This window comes from Phycomyces blakesleeanus, assembly GCF_001638985.1.
Source record: "Phycomyces blakesleeanus NRRL 1555(-) unplaced genomic scaffold PHYBLscaffold_15, whole genome shotgun sequence".
NCBI classification, from domain to species: Eukaryota; Fungi; Mucoromycota; class Mucoromycetes; order Mucorales; family Phycomycetaceae; genus Phycomyces; species Phycomyces blakesleeanus.
The window spans coordinates 1,128,962-1,153,597 of NW_017265148.1; the positions used below are offsets into that span (position 1 = coordinate 1,128,962).

Genomic DNA, 24,636 nt, shown 5'->3' on the forward strand with positions numbered 1-24,636 from the left:
CTATAGCAGGGCTGGTATGGGAAGCCTAAAATTATCTACCCCCAATATTTTCAACCCACAAAAATAAATAAAATCAAATTTTACCAGACAATTTTTTTAATTTTGCAATTCTTTTGACCAGAAGCTCAAATTGTTACTCTTCCCAAAATGGAAGTAGTTTACTCCCAGCTGGGAGTCAAAAAATGTTACACAAAAATCTGATGTGGTGTATACACCCACTGAGATTTTTTTAAACTCAATGTCCAAGCTAGATTTAAAGTTGGCCTGACTAAAATTTCCTAAAGCGGAATATGAAGTGTCTGCTCGAATTTACTGTGAATGGAAAAAAGGATGGATACAAAAAATCTGAAAAATGGGGGGTCCAATAATTGCAATTATAGGGTTTCAAAAAATGTGTTTCAAAAAAAATGTTTCAAAAATATGTTTTTATTTTGGTTTCAATAAAAATAGTGCTAGGATTACGTGTTCTATATACTAGTAGCTAGTCTAGTGTAGCAGCCTCTCTTATGAAATAGATTGGGAGATAGACATGGTAAAAGTAAAGAAGAACGACTATTAAACAGAAACAAAGTATTAGTGTTATGACCTTTGAAGTAAAAAATATGGTAAATTGCCTTTTTATACTAGACAGACAGTGATATATGAGACTTACCTAAAGAGATGAGGGTAAAATTATTAACAAAAGTAAAGGAAAAGACTGCTTGTTTAGTTATGTTAGGAGTAGATACCTTATAATACTACGACAGACAGCTTGGCATAGTTTGAAGTAACTTCCTAATACAATCTCATGTTGGAATCTCCATAGAATCTAATAAAAAAAATATATTAGTATCAATATGAAGTAGGGCATAATAAATATATTACTTACTGAGGATGTTTGATATGATGGGCGCTATCATCTTGTTAGATTATGCTTGAAACTTACCTTTCAGTTATGAGAAAAAAAAGAAAAAGAAGAAAACAAGTAAACAAAAAAAATTAGCTCACATTATTTCACATGATTTTTTTAGCAGTCATTTTTTGCATGATTAAAGATATGGTACCTCGAATTAGTTTACGTTTTTCTACATCTTTCGTTCCAAAGATTTTTAAATATGGAAAATCACTTCACAACAAAGAGGAACACATTCCTCACACCAATGGCTACAGACAACCGAACATTTGTGTGCACCGTCTGTGAAACCGAAAGAGTGTTAGAGTCCTTGCAAGGCCTCAGAAGACATTATACAAAAAAACATCCAAATGAAATGGGGGAGTATGAGAAACTTCTAAAAAGAAGGTAAGTTAATCCTAAAAGTAGGATGAAAAATACTATGTAATGTAAAGCTGAAATTGAGCATACGTTAACATTAGACCTGCTATGTTTGATGGCCCTTCTTCTTCTGCAAGCACTGCCACTGCCACTACCACTGCCACTACCAACCTGAACAGTAATAATGGACCTGCCCCAATGGAATTTGTTATTGAAAACCCTCAGGACACATATGGCCATGAAATCTCTGACGAAGACGAATATAGTGATGATCACATTCTATTGTAAGTAAAAATTAGTAATGCAATATTGAAATAGATAATAACCTGTTTTTTTTGCTGAACAGTGATTCATCAGATGACTATGATGAGACTACTGATGACGAAGACACGGACACCAGAGTAGAATATGATAGCCAGGATTATATTGCTAGAATGGCTGCAGAAATGAGAACCTTCCAATCTCTTTCTCATGCCATGAATGCCTACTCGAACGAAGACAGCAGCAGACAGACATTGTACCGGCCCAATGACTTTGCTGACATTTTTACTGGACCCACCCGTCCATTTAAATCGAAAGTAGAGTTTATCTTACATGCTCTCTTCTACAGCGATGAAGATCTTGCCTCAGAAAGATCTATCAAGAAGATCATGTTTGCCATGAAGATGGTCTTAGACATCCGTGAAGAATCTGGAGTAGCACTGGATTTTCCAACACGAAATGCTGTGATTAACTATCACAAGCAGAAAAAGAACCAGATCCCTGTTTTTCCTACTGCCAGTTTCGATGTTGTGAACCAAGACAATGAACGAAATGTACTTTGGATGAACAAACCATCCGATTACATCAAGTTTACCATGACATGCCCCAGAAAATCATCTCAAATCTTGGCCCTTCCTGACTTCATGGAAAACCAGCGGTTGAATCTCAACCAAGGCAAAAAGTGGAAGGAGAACCCATTGCTCCAGCACCCAATGATCACTTCAAACGGAATGGACTACTGGGTGGGTGATGTTGTCAAAGTCCAAGGCTCCCCGAACCGGTATCTCCTTGAGAAGTTCTTCACCAAGGATGGATCCATACTTGCCAATGCGTTCCAGGTTTATGGTGGCCATGATCCTCGGCTGAACCATCCTGATGATACACACTTCCTGCGGTTTGGAAACTCTACAAACTTTGCTGTCTCTACCCTGAAGTATACCATTGAAGTTGATAGGATTATGTCTACTGTTCAAAAAGACAGTGATCTTTTCCTCAGATGTGGTTTCTCTGTTTCTTATTGCCCTGCCGAAATTGTCACCTATGCTCTTACTGGTGTTCAATCTGACTTGTGGCTCAACAAATCCCATGTTGAAGAATTCAAGAGAAGACTTCCAGGCTCTGGTTTGATGAAAGTAGTTGTCTGCCCACTTAATCTCTATTCCGACGATACCTCCGGTAATTCAACAAATCAGTACAACAAGTATGACAGTTACTTAATGTACTTTGCTGTGTTGCCACTTGAGATGAGAAACAAATGAGAAAATGCTCTTTTCATTTGTACCTCGAATCATACACTGAATGCCGTTGAGATGTTGCCCCCTATCGTTGATGACCTCGTTAGACTGGAGAAAGGTATTGAGATGTATTCTGAGGATCATGGTGAAGTAGTTCTCATCGTTGCGCCCCTGTTGCTCTTTATGGGTGACAACCCTCGTCAATCTCAGCTTGCCATGCATAAGGGAACATCTGCCAAAAAGTTTTGCCGAAAATGCCTCATACCTTCGCCTCGTATTGAACAGGGTTCCATCCCTGACGCTCCACCATATTCTCCAGTTGACCACCATGGGTCAGAAGAAAGAATGAGGGATTTCTTGTGTGCCTTTGCCAATGCCGATTCCCAGTCAGAGCTATATCTCAATGGGTGCGAATTGAGTTATATCAAGAATGGAAGTGAGGAATTTCTTAGACTCGAAGCCTTTGACCCTACCAAAGACATGCCTGTCAAAATTCTCCACATTATTCCTCTTGGCCTGACGAAATACTTGATGACTTTTCTCTGGAAACAGAAGATGCTGACTACAAGTGAAAAGGGGAGACTCCAGGAAGCTCTAAACTCTTACAAGTCTTGTAAGAGTTACAGCCGAACATTCAGGAACAAGTTTTGCCACACTGGTTCGTTTGTTGGATGCGATTTCAAGGAATTGATTCAAGTCCTGCCTGGAATTATGAGCAAGCTCTTTAGTGACAAACCATTGGCAAGTTTGTTCATTAAAGCCTTGCATGCATTAGGCCGCCTGTCGTCTTTGGTGTACATGCGTGGAGTCGACTGGTGCTTCGACTACTATATTGCCCAGATAAAACATGCTGTCACTGATGTAACAGATCTGATTTTTCAACTGGATGTCCAGATTCTCCAAAAAGGATTTTCTAAGCAAGACTTCACGTTCAAGCCAAAGGTCTACCTTCTGCATTATATCACTGACGACATTGTTTGTTTCGGTTCCGTGCTGCAATACGAAACTGAAAACGGTGAACAGTTCAATAAGTTCATCCGCAAACATTTATTCAAGACCAACTGCCATTCCACCTCTTGAGACGTCGCTACAAGATTCAGCAAGCAATTCATCTGTCGGCATCTTTGTAATGGAGGATTGTATGTCGTAGAGAAACCAGCTGGTAATGGAACAAGATCTGTGAGAAGTTCAATTGGTGATTTTGTCAAGCTGGCCCCTGTCAATTTCCCAGGCTTTTATCTCCATTTCTTTGGTTCTTGTGTCAACAGTGACAATTCCGGGTTGTCAACTCCCACTTTGTGTGATACACTTGCAGGTGTTTTTCAATCAAATGGTCAATTATTCCTTGGTCAGGTAAAGATCGTTCAAGCAAGAGACTCTGCAGACAGAATGAGGAAGGCATTCTTTATGCAAAAGTACCAAATTGTTCCGAACAGCAATGTAAATTGCATCTATACCCCAGCCGTGGTTATGGACAATTATAACAACATTGTGGTTCTGCCCCTTGGAGGCCTGGTTGAAGTCAACAAAGATGACATCAATATCATTCAGGCTGTTGATATTCACTTGTCCGTCGGGTCTTCCAATAACCAAAAGTTCCTCAACATTGCAAAATTCGGCATGTTCTGGTGGATGTTGATGAACATTGCAAAAATCTATTAAAGAAAATGACTTATCAAAAAAAAAGTATTTTTCCCAATGGGGTTCGTCCAATAAAATCTCTTCTTTTCCAGCTCTCTTCGCATCTCCCCTCATTTCAGATTTTTGTACCATCTAAAATTTTATCATGACACTTAAAACATTACACTAATCCACTTTTGGCTCATTTATATCAAATTCGTACACCCAAATCTGAGCCTTAACAGGTTCAACTTAAAATTGGAACTCTAAACCAATAGAAACAGCTGTACTGTTAGAAATTACCATAAATGAAAGAAATGTCAGTAGGTGTGTAAGCAATCCTCTGGGGATGAAAAATCTAAATTTCCTATCTAAATTAACATTCTTATTAAATCGTGTGTCATTCCTAACACAATTGCTGTTGACTCCACTCCGACTTCGGATGTGGTTATAGGCTTTCTAGTTGTGCTTTTATTCTCAGATTATAATAAATAAAGTTTTTTCTACTATACTCCTCTACTTTATACCTTTCTAAGCTGCGCACTGTAGAAAAACTATGACTAGTATCAATGAAATATCTCCAGAACAGATTCAAGAATTACTCACTCTCAGCAAAAGACTCCGAGAGCAAGAACTGCAACAAGATAGATCAGACCAACAGGATCTCCCCAAAGCAATCCTCAAAGACGTGGCAAACTCTCTCCATATTGAGCTCAAGAACAAGCTTAAGAAATTTGCCCAAGACACCATCAAGTATGATGGTAGAGCCTGGACAAAGTCAGAGGCTGTCAACAAATTGTACATCCCTGAACTCAAGTGGTACCAAGTTGATGCTGTCCAGATGGTTACCTCTATCAACAAAGCTAGTGACAGGTTACGCACAGCTGGAAGAAGTGCCACCAAAATTTATCAAGATTTCGAACACCTTATTGAAGAAGGAGGAAACAAAAGCAATATACGCACAGTCTTGGAAAAAACTAGACATCTATCCGTCTATAGTTTTGCTATAAGCAAAGAATTGGAAAACGATGCCAAAGACATCATCACCCAAGCTCTCCACCTCCCAGAAAGCCTAAGATATCTGGAAGACAAAGATGAACAAGACAAAGATCTGGTTTTCTCTGCCAACCTTGTGGAAAGGATCCAACAAACCCATTTTGATGAAGCTGTCATCAAGAATGCCACAGCACGTCAGTTTGGAGGATTCGGAAACAACAGAGGTACCACAGGACGAAATAGATTCAGGGGCCGTGGATACACTGGTGAACAAAGAGGAAATTTTAGTTGGGGCAGGGGACAAGAACTATCGAATCTGACCCAGCAACACATTGCCAATCACAATGCCCAATCCAACCCATCCCCAGGCAATTGAACAGGCCCCTCCCTATGTTCAATCAACAATCAAAAAATTTGAAGAAATGTCAAGAAAAACAAGAGAAAATACAAAAACCGCAAAAAAAAACAACAACCACTATGTAATTCCGGAGGATGGGATACCACCAGGGAGTCGACTCCAACACTTCTTTCCCAACTGGAAGAAACTCACCAATTACCAATGGCCCTTGTCAGTTATAAGCCAGGGATATCAAATCCAATTCCACTCGAAACCAATTCCATGGCTAGAAAGACCATTTTAACTTACCACGACAGATCAACATGCTGTGGACAAGGCAGTCAGCAAGTTTCTCACCTCACAGGTCATCGAACAGTCACCAACCCAGGATGACAAATTTCTTTCTCAGTTCTTCAGCATCAAGGAGCCGACCAAGATTCGACTGATTTTAAATTGTCAAAGGATAAACCAATTTATCCAATGCCAACATTTCAAGATGGAGGGAGTCTCTGCATTGAGGGAATTGATAGAAGAGCAAGATTTACTAACCAAAATCGATTTCAAGGATGTTTATGTAGTGGTACCAATTCATCCAGAATCGTGGAAATATCTCTCTTTCAGATACCAGGAAACGATATATATCAATACCGTTCACTAGCATTTGGACTGAGTGTGGCACCAAGATTGTTTTCAAAACTGATGCAATTCGCTTTGGAGCCGCTCCATCAGAAGGGGATACACTTGGTCTATTACTTGGACGATATTTGCATATTAGCCAGAACCAAGGACGAGATGAAAGATCACAACAAACAAGTACTTGAGCAATTGACAAACTTAGGATTTATTATCAATTACCAGAAGAGCTATTTCTAACCAAAGAATGTTCAGGATTTCCTTGGGTTTACATTTGAGACGGGCTGTGTTGGTTTGTGTAAAGAAGTGACCCAAACAATTAATAGCCAAAAAAGGAATATGTATCAATCTTCTCTAACAAATCCTTGGCCCTAATATAGGCAATTGGCAGCTTGTTCTCTTAAAGATAAAAAGAAAATAGAAGTGATGTGTAAGGATGTTCTTTATTACTTTCATCTTTTGATGTTTATATAGATATTTCAATAATAAATAAAATAGTATAATTAGTAAGCTATTACTAAGAGGTTGGGATAAACTATGCTTTATAAAAAATAAGAGAGAGAAATAGAGGTAGATAGTCATTGTTGGGGCTCATTGTTACAATCCTTATAATTTTCAATTGATTGCTGCGCCAGTTGTAACAATCATGCTCTTCCCAAAATCATTACTTAATCAATTGGTTTACATAATTGATACAAAAAGATTTAGAGATATTAGATATGTTTGGGCCAGCCGAAAATGTAAATATATCTGCAATGTGTCACACTCAGTACAAAGAAAATGAAGATAACAGTACCACAGACAAAGATGAACAAACGTTTTTTTCCGTATAAAGCAATTACAGCAGAATCAACAAATGAGACCATAATCATACAGGTGGATTGCAGGGATGCTGGGGAAGATGACAGCTATGATTCCGGCCATAGGGGAAGCACTACTTCATATCAGGTATTTATAATGCGATTTTGCAGTGAGCCTGCAACACTACCAACACAAGTGGGACAAACCATCTATGATATCGTTGCTAGCAATGAAGGAGTTGAATTGGTGGATGACACAAAGCCAGGCGAAAAACGGATTGATGATAACTACACGAACAAACAGTGTAATGAAGGAACCAGCTGTCATGATTCATGTCGATGCATTGGATTCAGGTTGGGGAGTCACATCTTCAATGGTAGAAACAGCAGGATACTGGACAGATGAAGAAAAAGAAATGTCGATCAACGTGAGAGAATTGAAGATGATCCTCTTTGCACTCCAACTTCACGCCCAAAAATACAAAAATTGCATCATCCAAATCTTTTCGGACAACACAACAGCTTTGAAGTATGCCAAGAAATGTAGAGGAGCAGCATCACTTATTCTACAAGGTTTGGCTCTGGAAATCCAAGCGGTTACGAATTAGTGCAATCTCAAGGTGAGATATCATCATATAGCAGGTCTTCAGAACATATGAGCAGATCAGCTGAGCAGCAAGAACAAGCCAGTGTATGAGTGGACGCTACCACACAGGTGGTTTCAGATGTTGCAAGGGTTGTGGGGACCAATGACGATAGACACATTTGCCTCCCGAGCAAATACACGACTAAAAGATTTTTGGAGTTACCTGCTGGATCCCGACGCTCTAGTGACCAATGTATTTCAACAACGTTGGCCGAAAACAGGACTTTACTTACACCCCCCATGGCAGTTGATCCCACGAGTGATACAGAAATTGAAAGAAGATCGAGTGAAGACATCAGTGATGATAACACCAGATTGGTCAAGCCAGTACTGGTGGCCGATGATTCTACAACAAATTGTGTCAACATCAATACCAATACCACTGCACAATTCGTGGAATTTGACCGCATGGCAATTATCAGGGAATATCAAGTCAGACAGGAGATTAATGAAAAAGTAGCAACCTACATTCGAGGCGCTAACCGTTCATCAACACACAAGAGTTATGATAACCTTTGGATGAAATGGGTCCGATGATGCAGAGACCCAATAAGAAAATATAACCCCCTAGAGTACAACGCCAAGAATATTGTCGAGTACTTAGTGGAATTAAGTGAGTTTACCGCAGCAATACTCAATACTAGCAGATCTGCCATTGCTTCAGTATACAAAGTGATACACCCGACGAAACCACCTATTGCATCACACCAATTACTAGTACAATTTTTCTTGCAAAACGACGATCAACTGTAAGACTACCAAACCATTCTAAAGAGATATATGATCCAATACAAATTGTACATTATGTTGAGAGTTGGGGTCCAACACCATTACTCACATTGGATAAATCACAACAGAAAACTATATTGTTGTTGGCAGTAGCTACGATGTGGAGACCAAGATCAGACCTAGGAAATCTTCAGTTCTGAGATGTTCATTTCATGGTTGATAAAAAGAATCCTTCGCGTCCACAGGGAGTATCTTTCATTGCTAGACAACCAAAGGAGATTGCCGCAAAGATGTCAAAACTGAGGACGGTTGCGGACTCACAAACCTGTCCTGTGATCACCTTGTGGGAATTCTACCAGAAGACGAAGGAGATGCAAGGATATTTGCTAGAGGATCATCACCTTTTCCTGGCAAATATCCTTGAAGGGCAGAGTTCTTGTCAACCTGCTAGCCTGAAGACTATAGAAAACTGGATCAAAAAGATGATGGTAGATGGAGGCGTTGACACACAGATATTTGGGCCACACTCTCTCTGGTCGGCGTCCAGTACAAAAGCCGTAATTAAGGGAGCTTCTGTACAAGAAGTGAAGATGCATGCCAACTGGAGTTTGAACAGCAACACATTTGAAAGATATTACTTCAGACCAGCAGACCAACATGCCCGTGGGAGAGACATCACTGAAAATCTTCTTGGCGAGGTTACCGAAAACGAAACCACATCCAAAGTCGGAGTGGAGCCAACAGCAATTGTGTAAGGAACAACACACAATGGCAACATTGGTGAAACGAAGACAGAGGATGCGGTGGCTACCCGCCCAGGTTCAAATTGGAAGAAGTTCCTGAACAGTTTATTTTAGACAAACGAAATTTATTTCCAAACATTTATTTTATTATTTTATTATTATGTATATTAAGTTAATTAGTTACAATTATATGTTCCCTCCTCTTGCCACCAATAATTAGCTCGCCAAAAGCTTGGTGCTTACAAGAAAGGTATAAAGTAGAGGAGTATAGTAGAAAAAACTTTATTTATTATAATCTGATAATAAAAGCGCGGCTAGAAAGCCTATAACCACATCCTCTGTCTTCGTTTCACCAACGTTGCCCATTTACACAGACCGCTGTGGATGCTCTTAGTAGCTACTATGAATGAAATTGGTGTGGCAATACTACTAATTTGCATGAAATTTGGTGGCTGACCACACTATGCTAAAGCAGGGGAAATTGGTGGTAAATGGGCTATGCTTGCCACTAATCATAGTGGTATTGCCACTAATTTACTGAATAGTAAAGCAGCATGTTTGATTGGCTTAGTTTCAAACAGATTGGTAGTAAAAGTATGGTAGTAAATTCATATATGGAAAAATTGGTGGTAAAATTGGTGGATTTTATTTTTATTCATACGCTTGCTGCGCAGTAGGATATACAATAGAAATATACAAGAGAAGTATACAATTGGCTGTACAATGTACTATATGATGTATTACATAATGTACTATACAATGTACTATGCGATATACTATACAATGGACTATACAATAAAATATATAGTATGCTATGTCTTTCACATGGCATATAATGATGCATATTCATATACAAGCTTAATAATAATACTAGCAATATAACTTGTACATATACTAACTCATATATTAGTTATACAAGTAATACATATCTTTAGATATATCAGCTATAGATGACAGGATTCTTCATTATGAATTATAATTGTTGATGCTTTTCTATTAAAAGAACGTTCAAGCAATCCTATTTCAGTGTTGTGTAAAGCTAAAGTAAAGAATACTATGAATATATGTACTTAAAAGTGTCTTTTTTTGTAATTACCTCAAGTATATTCATTAACAGCTTCAAGTAATTGTGATTAAAGACGAAGTCTACAAAAATAAGTTAATATACAAAGTAAATACACATGGCCTAGTAAGCTTACCCTTATAATTTGTTTGCATTCAAAGATTGTCCGGTAGCTACCATACTGCAGCACAAGCCCCAAGTAATTAGATGCACCTACTCATTGATAGCTAGCCAGATTGTTTAGTATACCCTATACAATATCACTTTAGTAAGACTGTAACTTACATTGGCTGTATTTTGTGAAAGGAAGTCGAGAGTTTATTATATAGTAGCTGCTTGAAAAAAAAAACTGCAAAAAAATGTGTTTTTCTAGTTGCATTAGTCTTTTTTTAAAAATCAAAACACAATTGTAGTGATTTTATATCAAGAGTGTCTTAAATTTTGAGTGGTGCATGTTGTTTGAATGTGATTACAGGAAAAGTAATGGAAGAAAGTAGAGGAAATGAGTAGATTTGTCATTCATTAAAAAAAGAGAGATTGTTAAGAGAATTTTTTGTTGTTGTTCTGGAAGACGGAAATAACAGGGAATTCAAAAAATAAATAAATTCGATGGCTCCGCATGTTTCTTCTTGGTGGTGAGGCTGCCACACTACTTTCTGCCTCACCAAGGCTACTTTTAAAAATATAGTTTAGTCAGTGTATTAAGTTTTACATTTGAACAATCTATACATACCTCAACTCTTCTCCTTGAACTTCTCTGCTTAACTTTGCCAGCATATTTTTTAATAAAGAAAAGTATTATTGAAATATCTTGCATGATACTAAATTTAATATGTATGATTTGTCACTTCTCCATTTGGTGTTCAGCCTTCATCACTTCTTGAAGGAGAAGAACAGCAACTCATTGACCTCTGAATTTATGTAAAACAAATTGGTATTTCTAAATTAACTCCTCGAGTCTCAAGGAGTAGTACAACTTTTGTTGACTACTCAATCTTCCTCAGTTCGTCTCTACAATGCCGTCTTCACGCATAATATGTTGGCATTGCCTTGTATACATGTAGAACTGCAGTTGAATGAGCTTTTGCTCTTCTAAGAATACGCTGATATACGTCTCCTGTTTCTTTTTCCACAGATAGTTGATCAGTGCATTTATCCTTGCAGTTGCACTCGGTATCTTATTTGTTCTTGTTGGGATAAAGTCAACACAAGCCTCTGTCATCGTAGCAGGTATATGCTTTACTCCTCTCACAAGCAATAAAAAATAACTTCAAGATGATGTTCATTTACGATGAAAGGGAAAAATAAATGTAAAGTAAAAATTTGAGCAAAATAAAATATAAAAAAAATCAATTTAAATCGCATACTTTTGGTAAATTAGTAGAAAAGATAGTTGGTCTGCCACATTGATTAGTGATATTGTCAAAATACAACAATCTTGACAATGAGACAAAAAAAAAGTTTTACGATTTCAAATAAAAAATGAATAAATCAAGTTGCTATACTCTCTATATGATATATATGTAAAAAAAAAGACGTTTCTATTATGTTATTTCGCTCTTAAATACAACTTTATCTTTTTCACCTTTTTTTAATATTTTTACCAAACTCTAGAACCAATTTGATTGGTTAATTAAAATAAATTAGTGGCATATCCACTACTATTAGTGGCAGCCACACCAATTTCATTCATATATATATCAAGATAAGAGGCACATACTCTATACATGATATCTGTAGAGCTGGCACGAATCTCATTGGAATAATTGGTAATATTTTCGTATTTTTTATGAGAAATTCTAAAGTTTTTTATTATTTTGATGAATTATAAGTTCCTTGTACCATTGTAATTAGAAGTAGGAAGACGTTGACTGAAGTCATATACCAAAGATGCGGTTTTGTTTTCAATGTTTTCCATTGGAGCTAATTCTTTAATGATATGATCATATTCAACATTGGGCTTTAATTAGAAAAAGGTAAATTAGTATAATACTCTCATATATATATGTCTTACCATGGGCTGATTATTATTATTATCACCATTATTGAAGGCATCCACAGTTTGGTTATCAATTGTGGCTGTGTTTTCTCTGCTTGTTCATGAAGGTAATAATATAATTCATCACTTGTTCTAACAATGCATATGTATTTCATAAACTTACTCGGAGGTGTATCCAGATACAATGTTTGATACAATGTTGGTTTGCTCAGGGACAGAAATGGGTTGGGAAATCTCAAAATTAAGCATGTTTGAAGAACGGGTTTTCATACACTGAATCTGCATAACTTGACTTTTCTTGTGCTATTGTAAAATGTATTACAGAATCTGCACTTGTAACTACTACACTTTGTAATTGAGGACATTTTTAAAGGTTGAAAATAACACTTTGAAGTAAATGTATGAGTATCAGTAATGGCTTTTAAATGATATGCCTTTATGCTAAATAATTTTGAGTTTTGTGTGGACTTTATAGCTCCAAGATAATGATGACATGGATAATATGAGTATAAACTCAGAAACAGAATCTGAAACATTGCATATTAGCTGTCAATACAGCTACGGCAAGTCAAAATTAATATTGACTGAGATGAATAAGCTAAGAGCATCTTCAGCAGTCCACTTTATCTCCACTTTTACATTAAATTTAAAGATTTAGCTCAAGTTTGTCCTCCCAGCAGTTCGATTAAATTCACTCTAAATATAAAAGACAGTTCCTTTTCTTTATCTTCCTATTAAATTTAATACGAAGATAAAAGTTATTTAAAGAAAAAGATAAATCGAACTGCTGGGAAAATTGACCTTTTCTTTAGCTAAAATAGCGGTGTTTAACTTAGATAAATTAAAAGTTCTCTCACTGCTGAAGATGCTCTAAACTAATTAATATGAAACTAATAATAAATGACAGAAAAGTTTTTCACTCTATTTTCCTTTCACTACAATCTTTTTGCTTACATAAACTAAACTCTTAACATGAATAACATAGAAAGCCAGATCATATCTTTACTACAAGCTATGTACAATGATATACTCTCTTTGAAGGCAGACCAGGACACTATCAAACTGGAAATTGATACTATCAAACTGGAATTGAATTCTACCAGAGAAGAATTGAATTCAAAGATTGACTACCTTCAGAGTTAACTGGACAACAGAAGCTTTTCTGAGGAAGAAACAGCACCTTCTGCCACTGACATTGTAAGTCAAAAATAGAATAAAATGAATATGTATTAGCATGTAATCCAATAGCCTTATAGCAGCCTTATCCGTACACCTGTTCTAAATACCCGGGATATAACTTTGAAGCACGTCTTCAAAAATGATGAGTGAAGATCTTGGTATTGAGGTAACCAATGAAGAAAAGGCCACTCCACGTATATACAAAGATCATTTGTGATGAGCTGGCTGTTCATCCTTTGGTGAAGGATCTTGGTTCTCATTCTAGCTGGGGGTCTATACCAGCAATGGTTAGAAAACAAATGTGTGCTAAACACGTAACGTTGATGAATGATGCTGGTATCGACCTCACCAAATGCCACGAAAACCGGGCCTCCGCCTCGAGAGTCTCTCATCTCAGGAGAGACCGTTATAGAATATTACAGTCTCGTAAGTAATCGAATGTAATAGAATCGAATGAGATATCATGCTATAAAAACTTAGAATATAATGTAGTTTATGGCCAATAAAATGCAACTATTAATCTTTTACTATTAATTAATAACCAATAAAATGAACAATAAAAACATCTAATTATTAAATTAAATAATAATTGTTATAAATATAATCCAATAGACATCTATTCTCTTAAGAGCAATAATAATAAAAATAAATTGTGTCCAATAAAATGTTTATTTAATCTACACTTTAAAACAATTGTGTTCATATAAGAGGGTACCAAATAAAAGTACTCAATGACATATAAGCTTTATACAAAAGATAAAAGAAACCACGTCTAATAGAAAAGCCAATACTAAGAAAGGAATATTGCTTTGTTATACAAATAAGATATTAAAGAGCAGAGAGCAGAAGTTCATTTATTTTTGTTTAAACTCAATGGTGGTTTGAATGGAGAACTTGCAAAAAATCACCGGTCAAACCATTAGTCTTACCGTCTTTTTTTTCCCGTAGTGCTAAGCCAAAGCTCGCATATATAAGTACCAATAAAAAGGCAATTATAAGCTACACAAAAGTTTCTTAGTAAATGACTACAACTTCATATCCGTTAAAAAGAGTGGTGCTATGTAATAATCCATAATAAGCAGGAGATTAGAAAGTAGGCAAGTCAAAAGCTCCACCTGGGCTGTCTCCCACAAGGGCTCTTCTTTTTTTTTCATAATGCTATATCTCCATCAATTGTGGAAATTAATTCCACAAGTAGTACAGAAGGTCTACAAGGGCAAAGTACGACTAGTGATCCTCGTGATACCGAGTTAAATAACCCAAAACTGATAGCCAATGGTACTCCAGCAGGTATCTTACCTTGGCTGTATATATATTATCCGCAGTGCCAGAGAAAGAAATGGTTTTTTTCGGGGCAACCATCATCCTTTCTAAAATAAAAAGGTCAAAGAGAAATTATACCAAGAAAAGGTATGATTGTGAGTGGTGCTGCTGGATAAGATTGTGTAAACAACAAACTCTGTGTGTATACATATGTAAACACGATGTCAATGCCGTGGTAAACTAGTTGGTCAATAATCATACTTTATCTAGTCCATATCTCGACTTTATGGGATACTTTATTCCTTTGGTTTTCCGAATCTTTTGGTCAGGTAGAACAAGTCTAGCTCGACGGGAACCCATTGCAACCTTCCTTGTAAAAACAATATCAGAGATAAAGATTTTAACAAAAAAATTAGGATGATATATGTTCCTTGCAATCCGCCTTTTGACCTTTTCAAGACCTGAGGACCAATGCAAGAGCCACGTTTAACGTAACTTTAACAAAATACGGTGATGTTGATTTGTCTGGCAACAATGTGGCACCTTTGGTCAGACATTGGCCACTTGCAGCTTAAATACATACACTGGACTTACCCTAGCTATATAGTGGAAGGTAGAGCAGTTTTCACCCGGGATCCAAAGTAAGCACAATGGAAGTAATCCAAAATCGGGTTGGCACAAAACAACAACGTATGTCTGACACTCACACTAAATTCCTTTGCGAATATGACACACGAAATTTGCTTTCTTCCTCCAGATGATCATACCGTTCTTTTTTCTTAATTCCCTGGACTCGGACAAAGTATCATTCTCTACAAAACCCACGACAGTTGCGAGCACTGTGAAAATAATCTGTACAAAAATATACTTGTTACTTAAGCGTTTAACTCAAATCCAACAAGAGCTGCAGCTAGTACAACAGGAGTGCAAGGAGAAATGAATATTGAAAGGATCAAATAACACGCCAACTGGTAGCTCACAGGTAATACATCTGAAGAATATAATTTCAAGCCAAATTCTCGGCATGCTCAAGGAATTGAATTAATTTATAGTATTTATTTTATGGGTATGATGAGTGATAGCACATCGGAAGGAGTTCGAGACTCACCAGCAACATCTCGCTTACAAAATATTGTGTATTGTGTTACATGGGATACTTGTAAGAGGTAATATAACTAATTACGATATTATTGTGAGGAGGGACGTTGGAGCCGTATAGTCTCTATTCACGGGTTACTAGATAACACAGGCTATAATTATTAATGGAGGCTTGGTAGCAAGAGACAATAAACTACTTCTAAAGGATTCGTTTTCGACACAATAGATAGATGTGCACTCCAATAGCTAGGATGAGAATCAGTCGTCAAAATAATAAAATAGGCAAAAAAAAGTGTTTTTTCTTTAACGAGGTAAAAAAGAAATACTTTATTTGTTGTGTGCTAAACTCCTTTCTTTTTATATCGCTACCGCTGGCTCTTCGTCTCGCTTCTCACGTCTATACTTTGTTTTCCTTTCTTCTCCAATTTGAGACCCCTAGGAGAGGCGGCCGCCAGCCACCTCGTACACCGTCTGAATTGCTATTTAGTTTGATGGTATTACCCAAGGTTTGGCAATACCAATTTGGCTTCGACCTATAGATTCACCATGCCCAGACTTGCATAAAATATATATATATATATATATTTGAATGTTTAAATGTGTATATGAAATTGGGTAGGTTGATGATGGTTGATATTGATGTTGCAAATATTAGGTATCTTGAGATGAATTCGATTTGGATTGCAATTCGTTCAGCTCGGTGTTCAAACTGGAGATTTGTTTTTGAATCAAATGTATAAATTCATTTCGAGCCTTATATCGAGCATACTAATTTTTTTATTTTTTTTTAAAAAAAAGATATATATTTATATAGAAAACGATTAATCAAATGGTACAATAATGTTGTCAAGACATCGATTGTATATAAAATAAGATGCGTACCTGGAAATCATTCTTGGCTTGTTCGGTCTGTGCAGCAAACCAATTGACGACCAGTTTTCGTTGGGTATCTCTCAAGAGTTTTGCTCTCACGAGTCGTTCGGCTTTGATCTTGTTGAGTTGGTCTACCATCCGATCATAATCCGCATCAGGATATTCATTTACATCCTCAACTGCCCTTTGCCAAGTAGTGACCATATCTTGTCTTTTTTTTTTAAAGAGAGAGAGCATGGTTATGAATATCATTCATTGTTATTGCCGTGACTATTAAAGATAATAGAACCTTGGTATGTATCTTTTGGTCACTTACGATTCTTGGATGGTGATTTCATCTATTGCTCTCTTTCTGGCTCGCTTCTTGGGTTTGTGTTTTGTATTTGTTGAGTGCAGCATATTCTTTGATCTTGTTCTGTCTGAAGCAGAAGCCATTGATCAAACAATATTAATATTAATATTAATATTAATATTATTAGGAAAATAGCTATCTATTTGAAATAGATAGTGGATTTGAACAAGAATTTTTTTTTTGATTAATATTTTTATAGGTACAAACACGCAGAAATGGCGTATTTACATACATACATACATACATATATATATATATACGTAAGGTCAATTCATATAGTCGCTCACTTGATCAATGTATCAATTCTGTATGCTTTAAAAAGGTACAATTCTGTTGGAAGCAGTAGAGTGATCTATAAGAGAGGAGGATGATTTGGTACAGGCCTAAATAGAAATGCTTTATATTTTATAAGAAATGAAATGTATATATAAAAAAGAGAAAGGGAAAGAAGAAAAAGAAGAAAAAGAAGAAAAAAGTACTTTATTTTTTTATGAAAATAAAATAGAAAATTACAACTCCGCTGGATTTTGACTTTTGCAACACCGGAATTTGCCTCTTTTATTTTTTGCACAAGATTTCTCGAGTTCTTTGCTTTGGTTGTTTCAATTGCTCTTGTAGTACATTCTTACTTGTACTTCTTTTAACAAAAACAAGGTACTATATTTTCATATAAAAGGAATAAAAGAATAAAAGGAAGTGTAGTATTATTATTTTTTGATACACCGTCAGCAATCTACTGCTTATCAAATACTCTTTATTTTAAGTGTATCTATAGCTTAACAAATACCCATGTAGAAATCCATTGAACACCCTAAATTTATATATAACTGTATACCACTCTATCTGTACTTTACAAACTTTGGATTTTGAACTTTCACCCGAATAACTGGGGTTTTCAAATGAATGAAATAAATGAAAAGTAGCAAAATAATAATTATTAAAAAAGAAATAAAAAGAAAGAAAGCTTCTGCTTTAACTATGAAGCAGTCACTAGGTTAATAAACAGGGCCAGAAAAAAAATGAGGGGTGAAAACTAAAAAAAAAAAAAAAAAAGGAACCGACTATATTATATAAAAGAAGAGAGTCAAAAACGGTTCTTGTCTTTTTGTCTTTTTTATTTTATTTTTACTAAATAAAGAAATGGCTTCCCTCTCCACACGCTTGTTTCTGAGACCTACTCTGTTTAGAGCTGTCAGAGCAGAGACCAGATCCTTCACTTTGGGATCAACTCTTCGCAACCAAGCTGTTTCCGAGACCGAAACCCAAGAGCAACAAGACGATGCCAAAGTTGAAGCTGCCCTCAAACGTACATATAACCTAAACAATTCAACACCCTTAATTTAATTCAATTCAATTCAATTCAATTCAATTCAATTCAAGTTTTTCAACCAACAAACCAACACAATTACATTACAGTACATTACACTACATTACTTTAAATTATACAACAACAACAACAAAAATCCTCTCCTTTCGTCCTATTGTTGAAAACGAATAATTAAACTGATTGGTTTAATGTAATTGTAGGTGCCGAACGCACAATGAAGCGATTCTGGAAGCGTGCTGGCGTCAAGACTGAAGGCGGTAAGATAACGCTATGCAAATGTCTTTTGACTTTCTTTCTCGTCTAGTTAAATAAATAAATATATATTAATTAATGTCAAGCCATTAGATGAATGTACTGTAATTCTCGATCACCGTAACTTGCGTACACCCAGCAACAACGTGATGCGTTTCCCTATTGCCCAGCGCAACTTGGCACTTTTGACAGCTGCTGAATGGGATGCCCAGACCGAGAATCTCAAGGCACACACTTTGCCTTTGGTAAGAAATAAATGAAATAAACCAAAGAAGAGAGATAACGACAACCAATTAGCCTTGTAATGCACACTACAGAATATATATATATATAATATATTTTTTTCTTTTGTTCTTTACTAATCAATGAATGAATTAATTGTTCAACTGTATATGTATTTACTTGGTTGTTTTTGTAATAGACTTCGATTATTGCTCGTGCCATTGATGCGTTTGATCCCTCGCACGCCACTGACCCTACACTTCGTGCTCAGGTTATTGACAAGTTGATGGTCTACTTTGATACTGATGCGACATGCTACCGTGAAGAAGGACCCGAGCTCTTGGTCCGCCTGCAGGAACAGCACTGGTCTCCTATCCACGCATGGATCAAGGAAAAGTATGGTGTCGGGATCAACTCGACCACCGAGATCTTTGCGGTCACGCAGCCCCAGGAAACCAAGGATGTGTTGCGCAAGGAGATCGAGGCCATGGACAACCTGGAGCTGTCCGCATTTGAAAAGGGTGTCATGAGCTCCAAGAGTTTCTTGATTGGATTTGCTCTGATCAAGAATGCTTTGACAGTCGAGCAGGCTGCCCAGGCTGCCCATGTGGAGATGAATGCTCAGATGGAACGTTGGGGTGAAGTTGAAGACAGTAAGTTTTTTATTTATTTTGTCTGTATATCTATGACTTGTGGTATATTGATTCTATTTTCTTTGTGTAGGTCATGATGTGGAGCGTGAATATATTAGACAGACTCTTGGATCTGTTGCCTGTGCTGTCATGCACAAGCACCAGGGTCTTTAGAAAACAAAACAATATATATATATATATATAAATCCAAATAATCAACCAATCTCTTACCTCTTTTATTCTGTAAACACATCCTCACATCCTCTCACACGCCCACACACAAGCACAGACATATACTTCTTTAAATAATGATAAATAATATTATAGTTTCTTTGTATTTGTATGATGTAGAATGTTTTATTGCTGTCATTATCATTATTACTATTGTCATTTTCGTTTTTTTTTCTGTAGCCTTTATTTCTTTGGTTTTGGATGAATGTACACTTTCTCTTTTAATTTGATTTGATTTGATTTGATTTGACTTGACTATGGGGTCTCTGATAGGTAAATGAACTTGTGTCAATGGAAAATGTACCATTTGATTAACATCGTTACTGCCATTATTGTGTATATATATATATATATATATATATTTAATGGTGCTTCTTGCACAGGAGATTGATGATGTCGGACATGGTGACTACACCTATCAATTTGAGGGTTTTCTTGCTGTCCACAATCCACACTCTGTGAGTATCCTCCTTGGCCATGGTAGCCAGGATGTCTTTGAGTGAAGTATCGGGTGTGGCGGTGGGTGTGATTACTTGATGACCTGCCATCTTCTACTCAACCATCCTCAACACAAAAAATAAGAACAAATATACAACATGTATACTTGTAATGTGTGTATCTCATTCTCTCTTTTCTTTTACCTTTACATAATCTCCACAGGGCAATACAAGCTGTTCAATCATCTCTAGGTTTGCTCCGGGTAAATCTTCCAAGCACAGGTCTCCCTGAAGTCTTCCCTCACTGCAACAAATACACAAAAGAATATATAAATATATTAATATGATAATCTAGCATCTTTATTGTGTATAATTATAATTATGATTATTATTGATGAAATAAAATAGAATAAACTGTTACCTGTCGACAATTGGTAGACCACCGAGATCTTTCTTGGCCATGAGACGGTAGACGTCCAGGGCAGACTGGGTAAGAGGTACGGTGACCATTGGTTTGTTCTTCAGGAACCCAAGCGACTCGACCGTGCTGTCTACCGAGACCAGATCGGCGATGCAATCCAGGTGACCACTAATGTGGCGAATGACGTCGGTTTGGGAGAGTAACCATGGATTGTCATTCTTGTCACTGTAGTCTACGACCAGAACACGGTGGATTCCCGAGGCAAATAGTTTAAGAGTCTAGGCGAATGTTATTTTAAAGAAAATATTAATTGTTTGTTCTTTGGGTGGTTTGGTTATAGTGGGATTTCTAATATGCTATATATATAAATATATGATATTACTAGTCTCTCTTTGTAATGACTACATGTAAATAGATACTTGCTTCGAGTAACTCGTCTTGACAGTCGCACTGGTAGACACGGTAACTCTCACGGTCGGAGTCCAGACCGAGAACATTCTCAATCGGTTCGTTCAATTTGCGTTGGTCTTTTTGGACAACTGACCGGGAGTCAGCGACCAGATATATCAAGATGTCAAACAGATTGACGATACTGACGATTGTGGTATTGTTGTGGGAAAAGATTGGCAAAGACGTGATCTTGTTCTTGTACATCAAATCAAGGGCAGTCTGGACTGACACGGTTGGGCTGACGGCAATCAAACGCAGCTTACTGTGAGCCAGGCTGAGGTTGTTTGGTTTAAGATGAGTGATACTGGTAACCATTATTATAATTTAAAAGAACAATATATTTTGGTGACTTTTATTTTATTTTATCTTAAGAAAAATCAAGTGTTTTATGAGTTTATATCTTAAAGAAGTATAATAAACAAAGAAGAGAGAAAGGAAGAAGAAAGAAAGAAGAAAGAGCTCGGATATTATAACAAGAAAAAAAAATCTAAAGTTCAAGTTACCCATACATTTTATTTTTGTATCGGAGATGGGGTTGTACGCATAAAACATTGACTTTCACGTTTAAAAAATAAATAAAAAATAAAATAAAATAAATTATGACCTGACCCTGTTTGAAATTGATGAAAATAAGATATCTTGTATTGATTTCATGTATGGACAGAGCCAAGATACTCTTGAAAGATGTAACAGAAAATATATAATTGTGATTTTATAGCTTTATTGAATTTCTCGATAATTATTTTATAATCAAAAATTGAAATATATCTATATGTTTCAATTGTTTCAATTGTTTCAATTGTTTCACAGCGCACCAAATAGAAAAAGACATGGTTGAATACAAGAACAGAGTAATACAAGAATAAACACTAAAAAATAAAATGAATAGCATAGAATGGCTGAGAAGATGCGAGATTTTACTTTATTTTAATTTATGTTGGTTTGCTAAGGACAAACAAAAAACAAAAAAAAAAAACAAAATAAAGGGCTTTGAAGGGTGGGAATTGTGTAAAGAAATATAGATTTATATTTAATTGTTTCATGTATTGTACACTATAGATTATAAGCACAAATTGAAACAAACAAACAAAAAGGTCAATTGAATTGAAACGAAATATGTTTGATAGACTGATATATAAAATAAAAATACTTCATGTGTCGATTGTGAATGAATGACAGACAGCACCATATGTTGGGTGGGGCATGTGCACAATACCAATTTAAATCCTTTTCATTTATTCATCTATCTATCTATTCATTAATTTTGTCTGCCTAGTCACCTATTATATGTAGTATTGTATTTACCTTGGATGTAATGTGTGTGCGTATATTTACACCCCTGTCGTCTTTCAAAGCGGGTTGAACTAATGTCCATTTGTGGATAGTCTGCACTTCCTCCAATAATCCTTCTTCTACCTCCCCCCCCCAAAAAAAGAAACACAGACCACAAGTTTTGTCAAATATACTATTATAGTTAACTCTATTTTATTATTACTTTTATTTTTATTATTGTATAATCTATGTCTAAATCTCTTAATATAATTAAATTACTTCTTTCTCCTTTACATTTCTCTTTTCTTCTTTGAATTTTCATATATATGTATTTTTCAAAGAAAATTCATTACATTCATTAGTTCATTTCTACTCATTGAAACTATAACAAGCAAATCGAAACAAATCTCACAATCCTAAACTAATCATGCAAGACATGTTGGCAATCCAGAGCAACACCACGCTCCACACAGACCAACCTCTGGACATGACCCTCTTCTTAAAACAACGAGTCACTCCACTCCTGGTCAAGTTCAAGTCTCGGCTCGTCCTTTTCGAACAGACTGTGAACAGTGACTCCAAACGGTTCCAGCAATACTCTGTCCAGAAGATCCAGAACACATACCACACCCTGGAGCGCCTGGAGCAAGAGTGGCAGGCCAAGGCTCTCTTGCTGTATACCAAAGACTATTCCAACCAAAACCAGCATCCGATTATATCCATCGATACATTTGCCCAGGTGCTCGAGCAGGCCCTGGTCGACCTGTCAGAGTGCTACAGAGAACTCGAAACCTCGTCAGCCCTGATCCTCGTCTCGGATGAAACGCTCGACAACACAATCGAGGCCGTGATGCTCAAACTCGAGGAATTCGATGGTCAGATCGCAGACTGTTTCTTGCGGGCCTCCCAGGTGCGTGACCGAGTCAATGAGAAACTTCACAAGATGGCTGACCTGGCAAGCGACCACATGGATCAAATCAAAGGTGCGGTCGCTAATGGTGCCAAACGGCTCTTGCACTATGAAGAGCTACCTATTCAATGGCGCAACAACGAGGTAATTATATAGTTTGTTTTAATAGCTTTGTGTGTATATTTCTTAAACAGATAATAGTAATAGTAATAATCTTGTTTCAATCCTTTTGTATCTTTTACTAATACAAACAATATATATATATATATATATATATAGCATATCTTGACTGGTTATCGTTTCCTTAATTCAACTGCAGAATGCTGGCACTCACTTTTGTACGTCCACAACGAAACCGGAAATATCTACACCCATCTATTTGGCCTCGTCTTCTTGGCCATGGTCGGAACATACCACTTGCTCTACTCACCCGTCCTTTCCGACATTCCTCTCTCGGACAAAGTGTTCTTTGGTGTCTTCTTTGTCGCAGCCTGCAAGTGCCTGCTCTGTTCCACAGTCTGGCACACTCTGTCCGGAATCAGCGATCTACAGACATACCGCAAAGTAGCCTGTCTTGATTATGTTGGCATATCGGTCTTGATTTGTGCCAGCATAATCTTGTGCGAGTATTACGGATTCTACAACCACGACATCTGGAGAAACACTTATATTACTGCTACTGGATCCATGGCAATTCTTGGTGTAGCCATGCCTTTTATGAGTTGGTTCGATCACAGTGGTAAGGAAATAATAATAATAATAATAATAATAATTTTTATATTATAGAAACTATAGATAGATTTGCGCATAAAATAAAAGTATATACTTAATATATGTATATTAATTTTTTTGTTTTTGTTTTTTTGGCTGGTTTAGAGCGTCGTTGGTTACGGACTATGTTTTTTGTTGTCATGGCTAGTTCTGCGGTTGTACCAATCATCCACCTTTGCATTGCCAACGGTCTACAGGAAACCGCTAACTTCCTTTCACCTTTCTCAAAGTCGATTTCGTCTTACATCATTGGAGTTATTGTGTACAGTAATCAGCTGCCCGAACGAATCTGGCCTGGTAAATTCGATCACTTTGGCCACTCACATCAACTGTGGCACTTGTTTGTCATGGGAGGAATCTGGTTCAACTATACTGCCATCTTTCACATGGTCAATCTCAGAGAAACATATGGTCAAAACAACATCCTTAATACTACTACTACTACTACTACTACTATTTAAAAACTCTTTCTTTATTTTTATTTTATTTTTAAAGAAAAGAATGAAATATCTAAAGTATCTTAAGAAAACAAGGCATTATTTACATGTATACATATTCACATATTTACATAAATGTATACAAGATATAAAATACCCGCATACCAATAGACACATATATACATATATTTTATA

General features: G+C 36.5%; 10 protein-coding genes across 10 annotated transcripts; 7 read left to right on the plus strand and 3 right to left on the minus strand.

The window, feature by feature from the left end:
- Positions 1–1,139: 1,139 nt before the first annotated feature.
- Positions 1,140–4,410, plus strand: PHYBLDRAFT_170443 (hypothetical protein; the record flags this gene model as incomplete). The annotated part of the gene is made up of 5 exons (XM_018436350.1): positions 1,140–1,279; positions 1,354–1,536; positions 1,599–2,689; positions 2,774–3,763; positions 3,830–4,410. The coding sequence occupies 5 exons, from the start codon at positions 1,140–1,142 to the stop codon at positions 4,408–4,410; spliced, it is 2,985 nt and encodes a 994-aa protein (XP_018289829.1).
- A 514-nt stretch (positions 4,411–4,924) lies between these two features.
- On the plus strand, positions 4,925–5,740 carry PHYBLDRAFT_170444 (hypothetical protein; the record flags this gene model as incomplete). Its single annotated transcript, XM_018436351.1, has 1 exon — positions 4,925–5,740. The coding sequence occupies one exon, from the start codon at positions 4,925–4,927 to the stop codon at positions 5,738–5,740; it is 816 nt and encodes a 271-aa protein (XP_018289830.1).
- A 1,240-nt stretch (positions 5,741–6,980) lies between these two features.
- On the plus strand, positions 6,981–8,317 carry PHYBLDRAFT_72725 (hypothetical protein; the record flags this gene model as incomplete). The annotated part of the gene is made up of 4 exons (XM_018442703.1): positions 6,981–7,074; positions 7,170–7,304; positions 7,363–7,677; positions 7,860–8,317. The coding sequence occupies 4 exons, from the start codon at positions 6,981–6,983 to the stop codon at positions 8,315–8,317; spliced, it is 1,002 nt and encodes a 333-aa protein (XP_018289831.1).
- A 2,054-nt stretch (positions 8,318–10,371) lies between these two features.
- Positions 10,372–12,599, minus strand: PHYBLDRAFT_170445 (hypothetical protein; the record flags this gene model as incomplete). The annotated part of the gene is made up of 9 exons (XM_018436352.1): positions 10,372–10,398; positions 10,452–10,528; positions 10,601–10,605; positions 11,049–11,080; positions 11,331–11,562; positions 12,036–12,114; positions 12,158–12,275; positions 12,330–12,408; positions 12,478–12,599. The coding sequence occupies 9 exons, from the start codon at positions 12,597–12,599 to the stop codon at positions 10,372–10,374; spliced, it is 771 nt and encodes a 256-aa protein (XP_018289832.1).
- A 1,033-nt stretch (positions 12,600–13,632) lies between these two features.
- On the plus strand, positions 13,633–13,999 carry PHYBLDRAFT_72722 (hypothetical protein; the record flags this gene model as incomplete). Its single annotated transcript, XM_018442702.1, has 3 exons — positions 13,633–13,659; positions 13,700–13,919; positions 13,941–13,999. The coding sequence occupies 3 exons, from the start codon at positions 13,633–13,635 to the stop codon at positions 13,997–13,999; spliced, it is 306 nt and encodes a 101-aa protein (XP_018289833.1).
- A 649-nt stretch (positions 14,000–14,648) lies between these two features.
- On the plus strand, positions 14,649–16,080 carry PHYBLDRAFT_72721 (hypothetical protein; the record flags this gene model as incomplete). The annotated part of the gene is made up of 6 exons (XM_018442701.1): positions 14,649–14,714; positions 14,877–14,903; positions 15,001–15,129; positions 15,364–15,397; positions 15,739–15,915; positions 16,025–16,080. 6 exons carry the CDS (start codon positions 14,649–14,651, stop codon positions 16,078–16,080), a joined length of 489 nt encoding a protein of 162 aa, XP_018289834.1.
- Positions 16,081–16,211: 131 nt separating this feature from the next.
- PHYBLDRAFT_147558 (hypothetical protein) lies at positions 16,212–17,162 on the minus strand (the record flags this gene model as incomplete). The annotated part of the gene is made up of 4 exons (XM_018431891.1): positions 16,212–16,289; positions 16,356–16,409; positions 16,737–16,938; positions 17,044–17,162. The coding sequence occupies 4 exons, from the start codon at positions 17,160–17,162 to the stop codon at positions 16,212–16,214; spliced, it is 453 nt and encodes a 150-aa protein (XP_018289835.1).
- A 1,029-nt stretch (positions 17,163–18,191) lies between these two features.
- ATP12 (ATP12, mitochondrial F1-ATPase assembly protein) lies at positions 18,192–19,721 on the plus strand. Its single transcript, XM_018429665.1, has 5 exons — positions 18,192–18,385; positions 18,607–18,663; positions 18,752–18,903; positions 19,080–19,533; positions 19,604–19,721. The coding sequence occupies exons 1-5, from the start codon at positions 18,220–18,222 to the stop codon at positions 19,684–19,686; spliced, it is 912 nt and encodes a 303-aa protein (XP_018289836.1). The 5' UTR covers positions 18,192–18,219; the 3' UTR covers positions 19,687–19,721.
- Positions 19,722–19,852: 131 nt separating this feature from the next.
- On the minus strand, positions 19,853–21,464 carry PHYBLDRAFT_159345 (hypothetical protein). Its single transcript, XM_018433970.1, has 4 exons — positions 21,025–21,464; positions 20,602–20,879; positions 20,385–20,484; positions 19,853–20,294 (listed from the first exon to the last, which is right to left on the minus strand). Exons 1-4 carry the CDS (start codon positions 21,364–21,366, stop codon positions 20,106–20,108), a joined length of 909 nt encoding a protein of 302 aa, XP_018289837.1. The 5' UTR covers positions 21,367–21,464; the 3' UTR covers positions 19,853–20,105.
- A 1,709-nt stretch (positions 21,465–23,173) lies between these two features.
- PHYBLDRAFT_114263 (hypothetical protein) lies at positions 23,174–24,465 on the plus strand (the record flags this gene model as incomplete). Its single annotated transcript, XM_018428382.1, has 3 exons — positions 23,174–23,377; positions 23,513–23,972; positions 24,110–24,465. The coding sequence occupies 3 exons, from the start codon at positions 23,174–23,176 to the stop codon at positions 24,463–24,465; spliced, it is 1,020 nt and encodes a 339-aa protein (XP_018289838.1).
- Positions 24,466–24,636: the final 171 nt, after the last annotated feature.